Here is a 19,520-nt window from a genome sequence, read left to right as displayed (position 1 = left end):
TTGTTTTGTTATCCATTCAGTCACCATATGTCTTTTTGTTGTTGTTATCCTCATCCAAGGATATTTTTTTCCATTGGTTTTTAGAGAGAGTGAAGGGAGGGGGAGACTGTGAGAGAGACACATTGATTGGTTGCCTCCCACATGCTCCCCGACTGGAGCTGGGATCAAACCTGCAACCATGGTACATGACCTTGACAGGAATTGAACCTGTGAGCCTTCGGTCCACAGGCCAACACTCTATCCACTGAGCCAAACTGGCTAGGGCCATCATACATCTTTTGATTGGAGCATTTAATCTGTTTGTATTTAAAGTAATTGTTGATAGATATGTATTTACTGCCATTTTATTCATATTTTTATCCTTTTTTCTTCTTAACAAAGACCTTTTAACATCTATATATATAAAAGTCTAAGCCACCGGCTGACCATTCAACCATTTGATCAGAAGCTATGGTGTGCACTGACCACCAGGGGGCAGATGCTCAATGCACAGGCATGGAAACATGGAACAGACTGATGAATCTCAGAGGGGAGGGAGAAGGGCTGGAAGAGATTAACCAAAGACCTTATATGCATGCTAGAGGCCTGGTGCATCCGTGCACTGGTGGGGTCCCTTGGCCTGGCCTGCAGAGATCGGGCCGAAACTGGCAGTCTGACATCCCCCAAGGGATCCAAGATTGCGAGAGGGCGCAGGCCAGGCCGAGGGACCCCACTGGTACACGAATCCATGCACCGAGCCTCTAGTTTCTTATAATACTGGATTGGTGGTGCTGAACTCCTTTGGTTTTTTCTTGTTTGGGAAGTTCTTTATATGACCTTTGATTCTAAATGATGGCTTTGCTGGGTAGAGTGATCTTGGTTGTTGGTCCTTGCTTTTCATCACTTAGCGAAGTTTCTATTGAGAAATCACCTGTCTTATGGGAGCTCCCTTGTAGGTAACTAACTGCTTTTCTCTTGTTTTTAAACCTCCCTTTTTTGTGTTTAACCTTTTGCATTTTAATTATGACATGTCTTGGTGTCATAATTCTTGATGAACCTCTGGGTTCATCTTGTTTGGGATTCCCTGTGCTTCCTAGAATTACTTGTCTATTTTCTTCACCAGGTTAGGGAAGTTTTTTATCATTGTTTTTTGAAATATGTTTTCAGTTATTTGCTCTCTCTCTTCTCCTTCTGGGCACACCAATGATGTGAATGTTGGTACGCTTGAAGTTGTCCCAGAGACTCTTTACATATCCTAATATTTTTTTAGATTCTTTCATCTTTTTGCTGTTCTGATTGTGTGTATTCTGCTTCTTTATCTTCCAAACTGCTGATTTGATTCTCTGCTACACCTACTCTACTGTTGATTCTGTATAATTTATTTTTTATTTCCGTTAGTGCAGTGGTCGGCAAACCACAGCTAGCAAGCCACATGCAGCTCTTTGGCCCCGTTAGTGTTCTAACGCCACTTCTTCAAAATAGACTCACCCAGGCCGAAAACTGACTTGTGCGCATGGGCCACGAAGTTTCAGTCACACTGTACGTGTGTGCCCGCACATGGTAATTTTGTGGAAGAGCCACACTCAAGGGGCCAAAGAGCCGCATATGGCTCGCGATCTGTGGTTTGCCGACCACTGCGTTAGTGTATTCGTCATTTCTAACTGGTTCTTCTTTATGGTTTCCATGTCCTTTTTCATACTGTTGAGGGTCTCACTAAGTTCCTTGAGCATTCTTTGTCTCCTCATTTTGGCTTCTTCCCTGTGTTTGTTTTTATGTATTAGGTAGAACTACTATGTCTACTGGTCTTGGTAGAGTGGCCTAATGTAGTAGGTGTGCTGTAGGCCCAGTGGCACAGCCTCCCCAAGTCACCTGAGCTGGGCCCTCTATGTAGGCTGTGTGCACCCTTCTGTTGTAGTTGAGCCTCAATTGCAGTCGGCATGTCACTGGGAGGGATTGATGTGTAGGCCCATCAGCTGTGGTAACCAGCTGCGACAAGAGCAGAGGAGCTTCCGTGCAGGAACTAACCACACAACTCGCTTCAGTGGGGCTTTGTTGCCCACTAAGTCCACCCCTTGAGTGTGTCACTTGTGGAAGTGGTTGGGTTGTAATCCAGCACGTCTGATGCTGTTCACCAGGTGCACTGGCTCTGAGGTCACCCAGGAGGTGCAGGCCAAGGTCAGCCGCTGCATGTGCCCTCCCCGGTGCCATTCCCATGAGCTACAGAGCTGTCTGCATTGTGTTAATACTCTTGCATCAATTAAATTGCTCTTTCCTTGAACTGAAGTGTTACCCCAGGATTAATTTCCCAGGGACTCTGGGGTAACTGACTAAATAGGGTAGAGTAGGAAATGAATGTCAGTGGGACTGTATGGTTATGTTCAGCTCTTCATTATCTGTACTTCCCGAATTGGTGATCATGAGTTACAGCAAAGTGTTAATTCCAAGAGAGCATCTGATGACATTGTGTACATTTTTTGGTTGCCTCTCAGAGCAACCTCAGCAAATATAGGCTCATATAGGGAATAATGGGCAGTAGAAAAGCATAATTAGGAAAGTAAGAAAATGGGATATTCCCCAACCAGACAATAGCTTTTTTTTTTTTTCTTTTTTTTTTAATTAATCCTGAGGATATTTTTTCCATTGATTTTTAGAGAGAGTGGTGGTTAGGGGGTCGGGGGGCAAGACAGAGAGAAACATCGTTTGGTTGCCTCCTCTACTCACCCTGGCCGGAGCTGAGGATTGAGCCTGCAACCAAGGTACGTGTCCTTGACTGGAATCGAACCCACAACCCTTCAGTGCGTGGGCTGACACTCTAACCACTGAGCCAAACCAGCTAGGACCAGACAGTAGCTTTTAGGTTGCGCTCACTGTAGCCCTGTTCGCCCAGGCAATTGGAAGTAGACAGTGTGGTGGCAGTTCTCTCCAGGACTGGGGCAGGGTGGTGGTGATGCTGTTACCAGCATTAAACATTCTTTTATTGATAGAATTAATTTTTTCTCTTTTTAATGAGGCAAATATTTACTCAAATTATTTACTTATTTAGTCTACTTACTGATCTTTATTGCGTTCCAGAGGAATAGCAGGGAATAACAGTATGCAGGGAACAGGTAAATAAGGTCCTCTGATGGGAGTAAGTGCCATGATGTAACAGAATGGCAGAGAATGAGGAGAGCACGAGGCAGCTTCCAGAGGGGAGGCCAGCATCTGGAAGGAAGGGAAAGCTGAGCTGAGACATAGAAGCTGGGAGAGCCAGCCATCCGAGAGCTGGGAGGAACGTGTGCTAGATGGAGAGAACAATGTTGGCCGTGGAGGAACAAACTGGCATATCTGGGACCAGAAAGGTGGTTCTGGGGTTGGAGCATAGAGCATGAGGAGAGTGCATAGGCAGGTGGGGGGACCTGTTGGGTCTACTAGGCTTTTGCAAGGAATTAGAAATTTTATTCTAAAGTTGTGGGAAGGCATTGAAGGGTTTGAAGCAAAGGAGTGACAAGATCTGATGTACATTTTTAAAATATCCCTTTGGGAGAGAAACGTAACTGCTTGTGTATGCATAGACTCTCAAGAATGCATAAGAACTGGTAGTGGTGGTTGCTTTGCCTCTGAGGAGAGAAACTGAGAGAATGGGGTGGGAAACTTATTTTGCTGAATATTATTTTATACAAATTGAGTTCTATTATACCCATGTATTACCTACTAAAAGGGGAATTAATTATCAAATATTAAAAAGCACATTTCAGGACAATTACCCTAAAAAAACAAAGAAGAAAAGAAAGAAATCCCTCTAACTGCTGTGAGGGAGAAGCCTTGGAGGGCAGCAAAGGCAAAAACAGGGAGACGCATTGTAGGCTCCGGGAGAGGCATGGCCTCGTCGTGTCGTGTCCAGCCTGCTGCCTTTCTTCCCGTTCCATCAGCATGCTGCACTCATCCTGCCACAGGATGTTTGAGAGAAGCAGGGCAGATTCAGGACATCACTTAGAGCAGTGGTTCTCAACCTTTCTAATGCCATGACCCTTTAATACAGTTCCTCATGTTGTGGTGACCCTCAACCACAAAATTATTTTCGTTGCTACTTCATAACTGTAATTTTGCTACTGTTATGAATTGTAATGTAAATATCTGTGTTGTCCGATGGTCTTAGGCGACCCTGCTAGCGGTTCTCAACCTGTGGGTTGTATTAAAGGGTCGTGGCATTAGAAAGGTTGAGAACCACTGACTTAGAGGGACAGCAACAAGATTACTAAAGAAGATGTGAGGAGCTATGGAAAGTGAGGAACCGAGGACAAGTCCTGGGTGTGGCCTGGACTGTGTGGGTGTGGTGTGCCTCGCTGAGGCAGGGATGATGAGAAGATGCCGATACAGGAGTCAGGATTGGGGGTTCTGTCCTGAGCATGTCGAGATTCCTAGTAGTCAGTCTAGTTGGAGGTGCTTGTCATGTAGGCAGTTGGATATAGGAGTTTGGAGTTTAGGGGAAGTATTTATGGATGGAAACAAATTCAAGAGACATCAACATTTAGATTATACTTGAAGCCCTGGGTCTGGGTGAGATCACTTAAAGGAAGGAATATAAAAGGAGAAGATGCACGAAGGCCACATTCTGTGGTGGTTTTAAAAGAGAAGCCAGTCAAGAATTCCAAGGAGCAACACCCATCCAGGTGGGAGGAAAATTGAGGAGCGTGATCATCGCTGAAGGCGAGAGAGGGAACTGCTTCAGCAAAGAGGGAACAGTAGACACATGCTGCTGAGGCAGGATGAGGATATTGGATTTGGCCACTTGAGCTCTTAACTGGCTTTCACTTGTCCCCTGAGCTTCAGAGAACACAGTCTATTGTAATTAACCTCTCACTCATTCACTCAACCAAAGTGTTTTGAGTGAGCCGCACATTGTTCTAGGCATAGGGGATGTTGATAAATCACAGAAGCATGGTTCTTGTTTTCATGAAGTCTAGTCAGGGAAACACGTTAAATGAAAAAATTATACAGATGACCTTATGATTATAATTGTGACTAATGACTGAAGGAAAAGTCCAAGATACCATAAAAGCATATAATGGGGTCCTAGCCTACTCTGAGGGTCTAGGAAGGTCTTCTTGAGGAAGAGCCGTTGAAACAGGCCTGAAGAAGCAAGACCTTAATTAGCTGGTCAGTGTGTCTAGAGCATAGAGTTACTAGAAAGTGAATGGCACAAGGGGAGCGAAAGAGGCAGCAGAAACGAGGATACTGAGATGGTGATGTCCTAATTCTCGGGAAACAGTTAAAGGGTTTAAATATGAGTCGCCAATCACAAATAGGGGTGGACGGAATCACTTTGCTGCTGTGAAGAGGATGAATTTCACTGGGGCAACAACCTATAGGAGGCTTGTGCAGCAGCCTCAGCAAGAGATTACGGGGGTCTTTGACCAGATGGTGATATTAGAGAGGAAAGAAGAGAATGGGAGAAACCAAGATGGCGGCATAGGTAAACACCTGAACTTGCTGCCTCGCACAACAACTTCAAAACTACAACTAAAAGACAAAACGGACATCATCCAGAACCACAGGAAGGCTGGCTGAGTGGAAATTCTACAACTAGAAGAGAAGAGAAAAGCACACTGAGACTCAGAGGAGGTGCGGAAGTAAAGTGCAGAGGTACGGAGGTGCGCGCGCAGAGAGGGCTGGCAACTGAGTACACGGCTGGCAACTGAGTACATGGCTGGCTTTTTCAATCCAGAGGGAGACACAAGCTCCCGAATGCTCTGAACTCCAGTTCTGGGCGAGACTCTGGGGACCCAGACTCATACGGGGAGAAACTGGACTGTCTGGCAGCAGGCGGAACTCGAGGGCGGCTTTCTCTCAGAGGTGCTTGCAGCGATTACCACGGGAGACTGAGACCCAGGGCCTCTTAGGGAAGGGCTGACAGGAAGCCATTGCTATTTGCTCCGCACTGAGACTCCACCCCATCCAAGCTGTGCGCAGAGGCTTTTGCATATGAATGGCTTGGTCCTTTGAAATCTAAACTTAGCTAACAAACTGCAGCTGAGCCAGTGAGACCCAGAACATCCAAAAGAAGGCCCAGAGCCCCACAGCAGCTTGCATTGCTTCACAGCTGGGCCTCATCTGGACACCTCCAAAACCCAAACAAAGAAGAGGAATCTGCAGATCTCTCCGTAGCTCCTGCTGGGTGGCCTCAGGCAGAGGCTAAATTAGCACCTCCTTGGAGTCCAAGAACCAGTGTACCCAGGGGTCAGAGTAAGACCATCCAGATTACAACTCCTCAGATACATAAGAGACACACTCAAGGGGAAAACTCAGTGAACACCAAAGCCCCACTGAAGCAAGTCTTGCCCCATAAGGGTATCTCCAGCACAGAAGTTCTCCCATCGTAGACACAGCTGATCCTCACAGCCAGTTGGACTGGAAGTCAATTCCTCCCAGTGATACAAACAACAATCAAGGCTTAACTACAATAAGACTGTGCACACAGCCCACAAAGGGGTGCACCAAGAGTGTCCACCTCAGGTAATTAGGGAGGCTGAGCCACTGGGCGCTATAGGACACCTAGCACACAAAGCCATGCTATCAACTCAGGGAAGCAGCCAAATGCGGAGACAAAGAAACAAGTCACAAATGAAAGAAATGGAGGAAAGCAAATGACTGGATATAGAGTTTAAAACCATGGTTATAAGGTTTTTCAAGAATTTTCTAGAAAAGGCCGATAAATTTAGTGAGACCCTCGAGGATATGAAAAAGGATAACTAGAAATTAAGCATACACTGAGTGAAATAAAAAATAATATAGCAGACTAGAGGATCACAAGAATCAAGTCAAAGATTTGAAATACAAAGAAGCAAAAAACAACCGGGAAAGCAAAAAGAAAAAGGAATCCAAAAATATGAAGATAGTGTAAGGAGCCTCTGGGACAACTTCAAGCGTACCAACATCTGAATTATGGGGGTGCCAGAAGAAGAGAGAGAGCAGGATACTGAAAACCTATTTGAAGAAATAATGACAGAAAACTTCCCCAAACTGGTGAAAGAAATAGACTTACAAGTCCAGGAAGCACAGAGAACCCCAAACAAAAGGAATCCAAAGAGGACCACACCAAGACACATCATAATTAAAATGCCAAGAGCAAAAGACAAAGAGAGAATATTAAAAGCAGCAAGAGAAAAACAGTTAGTTACCTACAAGGGAACACCCATATGACTGTCAGCTGATTTCTCAACAGAAACTATTCAGGCCAGACGGGAATGGCAAGAATATTCAAAGTGATGAACAGCAAGAACCTACAACCAAGATTACTCTACCCAGCAAAGCTATCATTCAGAATTGAAGGTCAGATAAAGAGCTTCACAGATAAGAAAAAGCTAAAGGAGTTCATCACCGCCAAACCAGTATTATATGAAATGCTGAAAGGTATTCTTTAAGAAGAGGAAGAAGAAGAAAAAGGTAAAGATAAAAATTATGAACAACAAATACATATCTATCAACAAGTGGATCTAAAAATCAAGTGAATAAAAAATCTGATGAACAGAATAAACTGGTGAATATAATAGAATCAGGGGCATAGAAAGGGAGTGGACTAACAATTCTCAGGGGGAAAGAGGTGTGGGGGGTGTGGGAAGAGACTGGACAAAAATCGTACACCTATGGATGAGGACAGTGTGGGAGGGTAAGGGCAGAGGGTGGGGTGGGAACCGGGTGGAGGGGACTTACGAGGGAGGGAAGAGGAACAATTGTAATAATCTGAACAATAAAGATTTATTTAAAAAAAGAAATAAGAGAATGGATTTGATTTTTGGAAATAGCATCCCACACGACTTTGTAATTGAATGTAATGAAGAAGATGCCAGTGATGACTCCAGGTTTGTGTCACGAGCCATTGCCTGCATTGCATGGTGGCCATGTTCTCGTAGAATGGGGGATACTGAAGGAGAAGCAGGTTTGTGGAGAAGTAGTAGCAAGTGTCCCATTTTGGACATCTTAAGTCAGATATCCAAGATACCAAGTAGGTAATTGGATACAGAGTCATGGAACTCCAGAGAGGTCTGGATAGACAGACATTTTGGTTGTTAGCATGTATAGTTAGGACATTAAACTTTGGGAGAGCATGTGGTGAGACAAAAAGAGAGTCCAGCACTGGATCGTTCTATAATGTTTTAAGGGCAGTAGATGAGCTACCAGAGAAGAAGGAAAACAAGGAAAGCACGCCTGTCACAGGGTCCGTGGGAGTAGTCAGCCCTTCCAGGTGCTGTCGGTGAGAACTGAAAGGGCTCATTGGATTAGCAATGCTCAGGCTCCATTCCTGGTGGGTTTTTATACCCAGACAGTAACCACTGAAGTTTTCATATCTGAGCCTACCCTCCCCACTGACTTCCCAGATAGGAAGTCTCTAGAATCCTGGAGTGGTCTGTCCATTCAATGAGAGGTTTTAACTACCGTATAATCCATAATCTGACCTAAAATTTGAGCTGATGTCTGCAGCTAAAACAGTCTTCTGTCACTGAATAAGCCTCTTTCCCTCAGGGGAGGTGTGTTTAAATAAACTAACTTTAAGCACGGGGAATCCAGAAGCCAGATTCGTTCCCCCCCCCTCCTCCCAGCTCCCCCCATACACACACACACAATAGTGGACCGCAGCTGTTGTGGGACTTGTGACCCTACAGCTCAAATTTTGTGAAAATAGAGAATCCTGCTTACACTCTCAGGGTCCTCAGAATGACCTTTTGGAGGTATTGTGAAAATAAGCATGTGGGCTTTGCATTCTTAAAAGAAGCACATCAGACAAGTGCACGTGGTGCTGGACAGTCTGGGTTAAACATAGGTGGTTTGCAGTGTCCACATTGCAAACCCATTGCTTCCTCCCACTCATCCTTTCACTGCAGCTCCCAGCCCCACAGTCTCCGAGAAACAGACATAGGGCTCTTCAACACCCGCCAGGCCGTGGCTGAACTTGGGAATGCACGCGCTCTGCCTCTGCTTATGAAAGCGGCTTGCAGAATCTCAGCCATGCCTGTGGGGAAGCCCCCACCAGAGCAGAGAAGCATACTCTGCTGTCCTTGGAAAGTTCTTGAGTCCCTTTCATGGTGTCCCTACCCACTGAGCGCTCTTCAGGCTGCCTTGTGTAGTCTTCATATATTTAAATCAGGTTTCTCTATAATTTGCATATCTTCAACAGAAATCTTTACAGAGCTTGTCACTTAGCATGCATGTACAGTCTGTACCGAGAGGTTTGTGGAAACTTGTGTATCACATGTCCAGAGGAAGATTTCCTTGTTCATTCTCCTTGTCAGTAGTGGCTTCTCAAAGGAGAAGGGAACCAGTCGAGACTGAGAAGTAAAAGGGGGGGCAGAGCAGGGGAGGAGGTGCCTCCCAGCCTTGAAGCCAGGTGTGTTGGTTGTACTGTGTAAGGGACAGGATGACAATGGCTGGAAGAGCCACCCCAGTAACAGCCAACCTCCTTTGTGCAAGGACTTCACGTGCACCAGCTGCTTTGATGCTCATAATAGCCCCATTTTATAGGGACCACAACTGAGGCTCTCAGAGGTTAGTAGCTTACCCGCAACCACACAGCGGTTAAAGCTGTGCCGCTGAACGGGACTCCAGGACTCCAGGCTCAAAGCCCGAGTGCCTGCCTCGCTGGATTACCCAGAGAGGACTTGAGGGTCCCCTGTGGAGGGACTTGCCATAGCAGTAGGGGTGGGACTAAGCCATAGGTCTCTCCCAGCTTTTGTCTGTCGTTTTTATGTTCCCCTGCCACCCAGCATGTGGATTGAAAGGCCTTTGGAGAAAATGTGGGGAGTATTCATTTCTTTCCCAAATGTTGTTCTGGAGAGAGACACATGACATCTACAGTCTGATGCCCCCAGTGGCATTGTCACTTGGATATTCTGTGACTTGGATGAACTGGCTCTTGCCAAATTAGCTTTCAGGGATGGCCAAAGGGCCACACTTCCCTAGCCAAGCCACAGGCCCAGGCTGTGCCCTCGGTGGCTCTTGGTAAAATGGTACGGCCCTTTCTCTTGTCTCCACTGTATCTTTGGAGCTGGTTTTCTAGGAGACATTTCTGTGTGAGAAGATAATATCTTTTTTTAATTTAAATTATTTATTGTTTAAAGTATTACATATGTCTCCTTTTCCCTCCATTAACCTCTCCCCGGCTGCTCCCACCCCTTAGAACATGCCCTTACCCCCCTATTGTCTGTGTCCATTGGTTATGCTTATATGCATGCATATAAGTCCTTGATCTCTTACCCCCCTCACCACCCCACCACCTCCTATCCTCCTCTGCCTTCCCTCTGAGGTTTGGTGATCTGTTCGATGATTCTATGTCTCTGGATCTATTTTTGTTCATCAGTTTATGTTCATTATATTCTACAAATGAGTGAGATCATGTGATATTTATCTTTGACTGACTTATTTCACTTAGCATAATGCTCTCCAGCTCCATCCATGCTGTTGCAAATAGTAGGAGTTCCTTCTTTTTTTACAGCAGCGTAGTATTCCATTGTGTAGATGTACCAGTTTTTTAATCCACTCATCTGCTGATGGGCACTTCGGCTGTTTCCAAATCTTAGCTATTGTAAATTGTGCTGCTATGAACATAGGGGTGCATATATCCTTTCTGATGGGTTCTTTTGATTTCTTGGGATATATTCTTAGAAATGGGATTATTGGGTCAAAGGGCAATTCCATTTTTAATTTTTTGAGGAAACTCCCTACTATTCTCCACAGTGGCTGCACCAGTCTGCATTCCCACCAGCAGTGCAGGAGGGTTCCTTTTTCTCAACATCCTCACCAGCACTTGTTGATTTGTTGATGATAGCCATTCTGACAGGTGTGAGATGGTACCTCTTTGTTCTTTTGATTTGCATCTCTTGGATGATTATTGAGTTTGAGCATAGAGAAGATAATCTTTCAAAGGATATGGAAATGCTGAAAGAGGAAGCCAAACAATTCAAGAGCCTACTGAGAGGAGAAAGTCACCCCCAAAAAACAAGTTCTCTGCCAGGACTCCACCATTCTCCTGGGGCTTAGTGGGAGGCCAGGAGTGCAGGCACCTTGGAGGGTTTTCCAGATCGTAAAAACTGCCCCAGGTACCAAGAGACTAATGCTGCCTGCTTTCAGCTACTGAAATGAAATGATGTTTGAAAGACCAAGTCATTATTCCAGTAGCAAAAACTGCCTTAAGCTCTTTTCTCTTAGTTTTTAAATGTGTGTCATCTCTAGATAAAACAGCCTAGCATAATGTGAGCCTGCAGCCAGTTCCCTCTCCCTGTGCACTGAGGACTTAAAGCGCTTGCTCAGAGGAGGATTCTCACAAGTCAGAGTGATGGTGCAGGGTCCTTCGTGGTGCGGGCACCCCTCCTCCCCCACCCCCGCCAGACCCCACTCACCCCCACTCCCACCCTCAGTGGCACAAATAAGTTTGTCCTCTTAGAGGCAGGAATGAAGGGTGGGAAGACTTGCTCTCTGAACATCAGGTAGTGAGGCTGCGGGGTTGGGTGATGGAAGAGGACATTACTGGGTCAGGGCACACATTCCCCACAGAGGAGCGGAAAGGGTCATTAGAGTTTCTGCAGTAAAGGGGCAGTCTGGGGAGACAACAGTAAAGGACACCTGGAGTGGTGAAGTTTTTATACTTTTAGAAAAGGTGTCGGGAGCTTCTCTAAGCTCGTAGCGCACACAGCTGCACGGGGCTCCTGTGTCTGTGCCTCCTACAACACCGCCTCTGGTCTAACATTCAGCTTGTATCTAACTGGTATTTTCATTGATCCGGGGGCAGGGCCTCTGTTTTAGGATGTTTTCTGTATGGTTTAGTGGTTTTTATTAAATTGTCAAGTAGAGTGGCTCTTCTCCTTTCCTTTGAAATGCAGAAGTACCGATGCTCACCTGGACAATTCACTGTGGCTTTGGTTCTGGCACCCTGGGCAGCTGACCTGTCCTGTAGCCCGCCTCCTCCCCCAGCCCAGCCAGGCACTGTCAGCCAGCTCAGGAGCCACGATCCAGGCTGTTTGCTGGAGTGTGATGCTGTCCCTCCGCCCTGCTAAGCCAGGAGTGGAGAAGAATGCAGAGTAGACGCAGCCCATTCCCGCAACACCTGCAGCTGCTTTGCCTGTACCCTGATGAAGTAAAATGCATTAAGATCTTTTAATACATTTTTGTGTTACAATTCTGCCTTGGGCATTGGGTCAGTGGATGTGGTGTAATCCAGGGATGGCTGCTGGTGGGAGTATAAATGGCTAATGCTTTCCAGCAAGCTTTCCTGTAGCCACCTGCGATTCCCCATGAGGTCAGTGAGCTGTCCTGAGCTTTAAGAAACTCTGAACTTGCTGGAAAATGTGATTCTTTTTTTCTAATGAGCTTGCCTGGTCATTTCAGTCACATGGGTCAGGCGTCTTTGTCATTTATTTTTTAAATGGGCACTTTAGATAGCAAATGGTACCTGTGGAGATTTGGGTCCTTACCTAGGTCTCTTGGGAAGTTTCTGAAGGGCTGGAGCACATGCGTGCCTGTTGGAGCAGCCTCGGATTCTCCTCCTCACTGGCCACGCCTGCCAGGGCCTCGGTGCCCGGCTGCAGCTGGCACCCCGGGACCCACGTGTCCGTGCACAGACAGCATGTGCCCCGCCAGCTCAGGCTGCACTCCAGTGGTGGTTCTACAGAGCCTGGGTCCCCAAAGCTTGTTGGTATTTTTAGATTCTGCTTGAACCTTTGACAATCTGAAATTCAAATGAACAAGAAAGTGTAGAACATTTCTTGCAAATGAGGTAAAAACACCGAGCCCTGGCGCCGAGGCCTGCCTGGTCCCTGCCCTGACTAACATGGGGGCCTCCAAGTTGGGGGGTTGAGGAGGGGGAAGCTCAAGGAAACAACTGTAATTAAAGACCAAAAGTATCCAGAACTGCCCAGTTCTGCTTGTGCTTTTCATTCCAAGACAAAGCTGAAAAGCAACATTTCAGTCTGGCGGGGATCGAATAAAAATGACAAGGGCTTAGAATTTGAATGTGAATTCTGGGAGCACTTTCTTTGTCTCCCTTAGGAAATTCCATAGAAAAAGTTCTAACCCCTTTTTAATCCTTAGGGTTTGGAAGGAAGTGCTGGCCTGGGGGCCCAGGGCCTCAGCCAGGTAAGGGCTGCACTGCCCCAGCCTGTGGGTGCGGGAGCAGCGGGTGAGGCCTGCCGTCTGGTTCAGCTGCCCTTAGGCCCGCTGCCAGAACTGAGCGGTGAAGGACACAGACCCTTTCTCCTCAGGCCCTGGGCGAGGCCTCTGTCTCCGTGCTCCTCTTGGCAGCCATGGCTGTTGGTTTTTGTAAACAAGTGAAAGAGAAATACTGTAGCAACTGTGAAAGCTCTTATAGCAAGGTGTTGGGTGTATGCTCTCTCTACCTAATGGCAGCGTTTGTACACGTTGTTCTTGATCGTCATTGCTTCGTCTTAGAATACCCTGGTCAGCAGAGGTGAGGTTTGAGCGGGTGAATGAATTATGTAACTTTCAGGTGTTCACTTGAAAAGCTGAAGGGTCAGGTCAGACGTTTGGTTCCCATCAAATGAGCGTGTTTAGAAACCTGCATGTCAGAACTTCGAATCTTGGGAGAAAGCCTGGTTCCACTTTCTGCGGAAATGTGTTTCCAGGGCCATCGCGTTGGGCATCTCCAGGTTTATGTGGCATATGGCTCAGCGGTCACAGCCCAGGTCTGCATCAGGAGGGCGTGTCCCGAGCACTTGCTTCTGCCATCAGCACCCTCTGCTGAAATGCCTGTCCTCCCACGAGAACCCCCAGGCCTCTGTTCAGGGCGTATGCGCTTCTCTTTCACACGGGACCCTTTTGGGACAGAGGGTTAGACAGGTCTCAGGGTGCATTTTGCCTCATGCCATAATCTGTCTCTGATGGTGACAGTCAGGGAAGCTCCTGATCTCTCCTCATCTCTTGCCGCCCACAGCCACAGGTCTGAGCCCCGGTGGTTCAGCCATGATGGCTGTCTACACAGGCATTCTCTCCCTCCCCTGTTGCTGCCTATGTAGTTAAAGAAGGTTCTCTCATTCTGAGAGTGTAGCTGCCGGAGACCTTCTGGAGGCCTTCCAGCCCAGCTCACCAGGGCGCTGCCTGGTATCACCTGCTGTGGTCTGGCCTCCGGTCCCTCTCCCCATGCCATGATGGCCAGTCAGGAGCCGGGTAATGGCAGGCGGAGAAGGGCCCGGAGCGCTGGGCCGTGGGACCTGCTCACAGAGCTGCTGCCTCCCCTCCGCTCCCTGTTTAGTCAAGGGCTCATCCCAAATTGCTTTCCAGTGCCAGCGAGCAAAGAAATGCCCACTCAGGTTCTTGAGTGTGCGGTGCATTTACCGGGAGCCCCTCTGGCAGCCGGGAAGGAGCTCTGCCTGCGGCCTCCCCCAGGCCAGTGCTTCACGCAGACCAGTCCATGGGCTCCGTGCATGGGCCCTGTGGCACGCAGGGAAAGGGCTGAGGGGGGGCCCAGTTAGCAGGCAGGTCATATCTTCAAAAACGTTTTCCTCTCATATCCTCCTCTTCTCCTAGTCCCTCCAGAGCACGCATGGGAACGAAAGCCCAGCTTTGTTAGCAAACGTGTGCTGACTTGTTCTGGAAAGTGCACGAAGCTGGACTATGGGCCCAATGGGAGAGAGAGACGTGGGTTGCGTGTGTGTGAACAAGTAAGTGAATTTGACGTGGGCATATAACTCTTTGTTTAATATATTTTCATTGATTTCAGAGAGGAAAGGCGAGGGAGATAGGAACATCAGTGATGAGAGAGAATTATTGATCAGCTGCCTCCTGCACATCCCCTGACCAGGAATTAAACTGTGACCTCCTGGCTCAGTGGTTGAGTGTTGACCACGCCAACCAGGTGATATATAACTTTTTAAAATTAGGGGAAAATAATTGCGTGATAACACCAAAGCCTGGGCCACAGCTCAGCTGCTCAGTTCAGGTCCCCTGTGTTTTTGTGCCTCTGGACACACCTTGTTTGACCTTCTCTGGAGAGGCCCCACTGGCTTCTGGTGTGGAGGACGGCCTGGCCAGGGTGGAGGCCGTCAGTCCCCTGTGCTCACACTGCTCATCACTGAAGTTAGGGGCAGGCATCTTCCCAGCAGCCTGAACGCATCTCCCCATACCCAGCTTAGTCTCCACATTCCACCAGAGAGTCCTCGAAAGTCCATGACACTTGCACTGGTTTCTGGAAACAGATCCTTGGGTACCAGGAAACGAAGATAAAGTCCATCCCACTCCCCAAGTCATCCCCACCCTCCCTGTATCCCACTACTGACGCGGAAATGCACCTTGTCGGTGGGCTGCTGTCCGTGGATAACACCTGTTCAGCATTTGGGACAAGTTCCAGCCTGCACCCTCCTCCTGATGAGTGATCCTGACAGGAGTGGGAACTGAGCTTCTCTAAGCCATCTAATAACCTTGGCACGGCCACTTGGGAAGTCAGCTTTCCAAAATTGCCCAGTGAGTTACAATGCTGTGGACCCTCCTTTTACCAGCACACTCCCAAACTTAGCTGCTGGCCAGTGGTTTTCACCTCCCAAAAATGAAATGCCAGGTGCTCGTGTGTGTTTTAATAGAGGTTCACAGGACTTGGCAGAGAAATGAGGGGGTTGGGCTGGATGGAGAATCCTTGGGTGGGTAGCGAGAATATGTGGAAGTTGCTGTGGTTGTCACCCCTGGGGCTCTCAGATCCACTAAGTTGCTGCCCCCCAGCTGTTGGAAGGCAAGCTAAGCGTGGGTAGGACAACACTGGAGCGTCTTCCCTCCGCTCCATTCTGCCTTGAGATGTAAGCCTGAACCAGGTCCACGTGAATTCACAGGCAATCCATTTCCTGCTACTTGTATTCAACGAGCACCATTCATCAGGAGAGACAAGCCCTGGGACATTCTCCTGCATCACCCCAATATCTTAAAGAAAGGGAAGGGAGGGGGCAGGGGGCCCTCCCCTCCCAGCCCTCATTGTCGATGCTAGGAATAAAATGCTGCCACTGTACTGCTGGTGTGCCCACCCCAAGCCCGACCTGGCAGCTTCCCCTCATCAGGTGGGCTCCGCTGCACAAAGGTGGCTGGGCTTGGTAGGTGGGGGGCCATCCACGCTTCTGCTGGGAAATCCTTTAGGAGAAAGGCAGCTGGTGTTCAATAGCTTCGAGTAATGAACTCATCAGTAAATAGAACACGTGAGCTCATGAATCTTCACTTTGCCTTTGGACCAAGTGGGAGCTCAGCTTCTCAGGAGATAAAATGTCATCTCTGTTCTTTTCCTTAAACCCAGTCCCAATTTAGAGAGAAACACATGGCCGTGCTCTCCCTGGGAGCAGCGAGGAGTGCGCTTTCTCGCACAGCGCATGGTCTGGGCTCGGCCCGTGGCCTGTACCCCGTGCCCCGTGCACGCAGGAGCTCAGGGCAGTGAGGAATGTTCTCTTAAGTTTATGTTTAAAAGTTAAGGCTGTCGAAATGTTCGTCCATTCTGGCCACTTAGTTTTTGCTCCAACTTCTGTTCTTCCGAAATCACTGCCTCTACCCCTTGTCTCTGAAAAGAACAGAAATTGAGGGTGTGGAGAGGAACGGCTCCCAGTTTGCAAGGGGTGGCTGCCCTGGCCATCGGGGAAAAGAAGTCCGAGCAGAGGTGCTGCTTGGAGAGTGAGTGAGGAGAGCCCTGGGGTGGCAGGGCTGCTGTGGGTGCCTGCTCCAGGCCAGGGGGAGGGGGCTTAGGGGTGGGTTCAGATGCACCCACAGGCTGGTCCTGTGGACCTGGTCTAGGCCCATGGGGACCCTGAGGTGTGGCGAGATACAACTGATGGATGAGGAGCCAGCCATCACTGGCCGGGGGCTTCCCAGCACCACCCCTTTCCCCAGAGCGAGGGCTCAGGAGACATCAGGTGTCTGTGCGCCTTGCACATCCACATACCGACCAGCATTCCTAGAAGTTGATCAGACAAGGGGAGGGAACAGGTCACATTCTGATGCAGGTATGTTCCCTTTGTCCTCTGAGCCTCCTCTCATTATTTCCCGTCAGAGGGACTGCATCAGCCCCTCCCCCATCCCTTTTTCTACCAGCTTCACCAGTGTCTCCCTCGGACCTCTCTGCTCCAGAGAGAGGACCAAGCCTGAGTGCGGGACCTCAGCCTCCTACCTGCCAAGTGGAGTTTAGAAGCATCAGGCTCCTGGGAGATGATGGAGCTCAGCATTTCCGTTTTGTCCTCTGTTTTCATGTAATACCTTTTCCAGCACTTTAAATCCATTTTCCTTTGAGAGCCCCCTTCACGTGCAGCTTATGGTTTGAGCACTCCCACGATCCCCCAAGCCCTAGCTGTACAGGAGGTAGAATGTAATTTAACATAATCACTTGGTCTGCTCCCTGTCTTCCTCCGAGAAATGCTGGTGTCCTGGTGGATGTTCCAGGGACAACGCTGAGCTGATGGCTCTGCTCCCCGCCTGCCCGGTGGCCGGAGGGAAGGAGCTCAGAGCCTCTGCTCTCCTAGGGAGAGGTGTGTCCGCAGCAGCAGCCGCTGCCGCCTTTGGGTTCTGCCTCCAGGGTCCACCCAGGCATGAGCAGCGTGAAATGCCCAGTCGGCCTCTGAGGACCTTACCCTGAGCTGAGGAGGGGCGGGGGCTCTCTAATAAACTCTTCAGCAGCAGGAGCCTCTGCTGGGACCGTCCACCCACTGAGGTGCCCTCCCGCCCTCCAGACAGAGTAAGAGCTGGGCCTTGGGCAGCCACCCTAACCCTCTGTTTTCTCTGCTTCTCCCGCTTCTGCAGGTTACGTGTTCTGTATGTTACATCGCCTCCCCGAGCAGCATGACTGTACGTTTGACCACATGGGCCGAGGCCGAGAGGAAGCCATCATGAAAATGGTGAAACTGGACCGGAAAGTGGGGCGCTCCTGCCAGCGCATTGGGGAGGGGTGCTCGTGAAGGCCGGCACGGCCGCCACGTGACGCTGTTCTTAGTTCACTGATGTTAGCCTTATTTAGGACAGAGTCAGCCAGACACCTTTACTGGGCACGCGTCAGACCACAGCCAGTCCGTTTCCTTTCTTTAGCCAGCCATCCTGGTACTGTAGTTTAGGGGTTGATGGTGGTTGAAATTGATTTCTGGCTGGTTACTAAGGTGCCTGCTAGCCATTGTATAAAATTAAAACATGAAGAATATTTTTTTTGAGCATGGCTAGTGGATTTAAAACAACACATACCTGTCACTGCTGGAGTCAAACTTATAAAAAGCCTTAAGCGGAAAGGGTTCCAGACGGAGACTCTGAGTTCGTAGAGGAGTAGAAGCTGGTGTTCCAGTCCCCACAGCGCACACGGCTCTGCCAAAACTCTGGTTCATGTCCGGCCTTTCACCTCCTCACTCATCCTTAGTCCCAGCAGCAGGAAGCCTGGTGGCCACGCTGCCTTGGCCACAGGAGGCTGCTGAGATTTGCCACGTGGCTCGGCTGGGTGGTGGCCTCGCTCTCCCACAGAGCTCATTGTGGGTGGGGGAGCAGGTTCTTATGAAAATCTTCACAAAATTTTTTACCTGACTTGTTATGAAAAAACTCACCACATGAGAAGACGAACAGTAACCTCACTTTGAAAATTAGCTCCACTCAAGTCTAGTCCATCCTCGAGAACCACCTTCCTACACAGGACCCCAGGCCACGAGAGGCTGCCGGGGCCTCCCGACCCGCTGGCTCTGGTTTGCCCCTTGCCAAGTGCAGGGTCTGGCAGTTGATCACATACGCTGACTGCAGCACAGCAGTGAGGCTGGGTCCGCGTCGGCCTCTGCAGCCACAGTTCTATGTTGGGAGCTTTTTAAATGACATTTCATAGCCCACGGGAGCCCCTGGGGAGCTGCTGCCCAGACTCTGCCCCTTCCAGCAGGAGCCAAGGGTCAGGGGGAGGATGGCCTCGCCCCGTCTGCAGCCCTGTGGTCCGGCGACAACTGTCCACACCTGCCACAAGCAGGGTTAGTGAGGGAGGCAGCGTGTGCCGCGGGGCAGCGGTGCGTTGTGTACAACTGTGGCCGTGGCCGTGGCCAGGCTCCGAAGGAGACACTGGCTCAGCAGGTGGGGGCACCTTGCTCAGCCTGTGCCTCTTCACATGGGCAGACAGGAGTGCAGTAGCTCGGGCGGGTGGGGCAGGGGGTGGGCCTCTTTGCTCACGTTAGGAATCCTTACCAGCCGGGCGGGGGAAGCGGGCAGACAGGATAAGCCGAGCAGGTGTGCGAGGCCCAGAGCCCGTCATCCGGGCGGTGAGAGCCGAACGCTCCTGCAGCGGCAGTTCGGATCTGTCCACCCGCAGGCTGTTGGAACAGTTTAACCCAGCAACTTGCCCTTTTATACCACAAGCAGGTCAACTCTGTCTGCAAATTAATTCCTGCAACTGAAAATGTTCTTTGGTCCAGAATCCAAAATAGGAAATAGGAAATCATGCTCTTCCCAACCTCCTCCCCACCCCCACCAGAGTGGAATCCGCTGCAAAATCTCCAGCCTTAATTCTTGCTTCAGGACCCAGACCGGTGTCTTGCTCTAGGGCAGCCCAGGGCAGAGGGGCCGGGTCTGCCCACGTTTACCACTGT

General features: G+C 49.2%; 1 protein-coding gene across 1 annotated transcript in view; it reads left to right on the top strand.

Annotated features, from left to right (window-relative positions):
- ZFAND3 (zinc finger AN1-type containing 3) overlaps nt 1-19,069 on the top strand; it is a 356,826-nt gene extending 337,757 nt beyond the window's left edge. The window contains exon 6 of the mRNA XM_079780635.1: nt 17,722-19,069. Coding sequence (XP_079636761.1) covers nt 17,722-17,876 — 155 coding nt within the window. The 3' untranslated portion in view covers nt 17,877-19,069. The remainder of the gene's footprint in view (nt 1-17,721) is intronic.
- Nucleotides 19,070-19,520: the final 451 nt, after the last annotated feature.

Source organism: Cnephaeus nilssonii (genome assembly GCF_951640355.1).
Source record: "Cnephaeus nilssonii genome assembly, chromosome: 9".
In the NCBI taxonomy this organism is placed as follows: domain Eukaryota; kingdom Metazoa; phylum Chordata; class Mammalia; order Chiroptera; family Vespertilionidae; genus Cnephaeus; species Cnephaeus nilssonii.
Note: the sequence above shows the minus strand (reverse complement) of the source record. Positions and strands in the feature narration are given on the sequence as shown.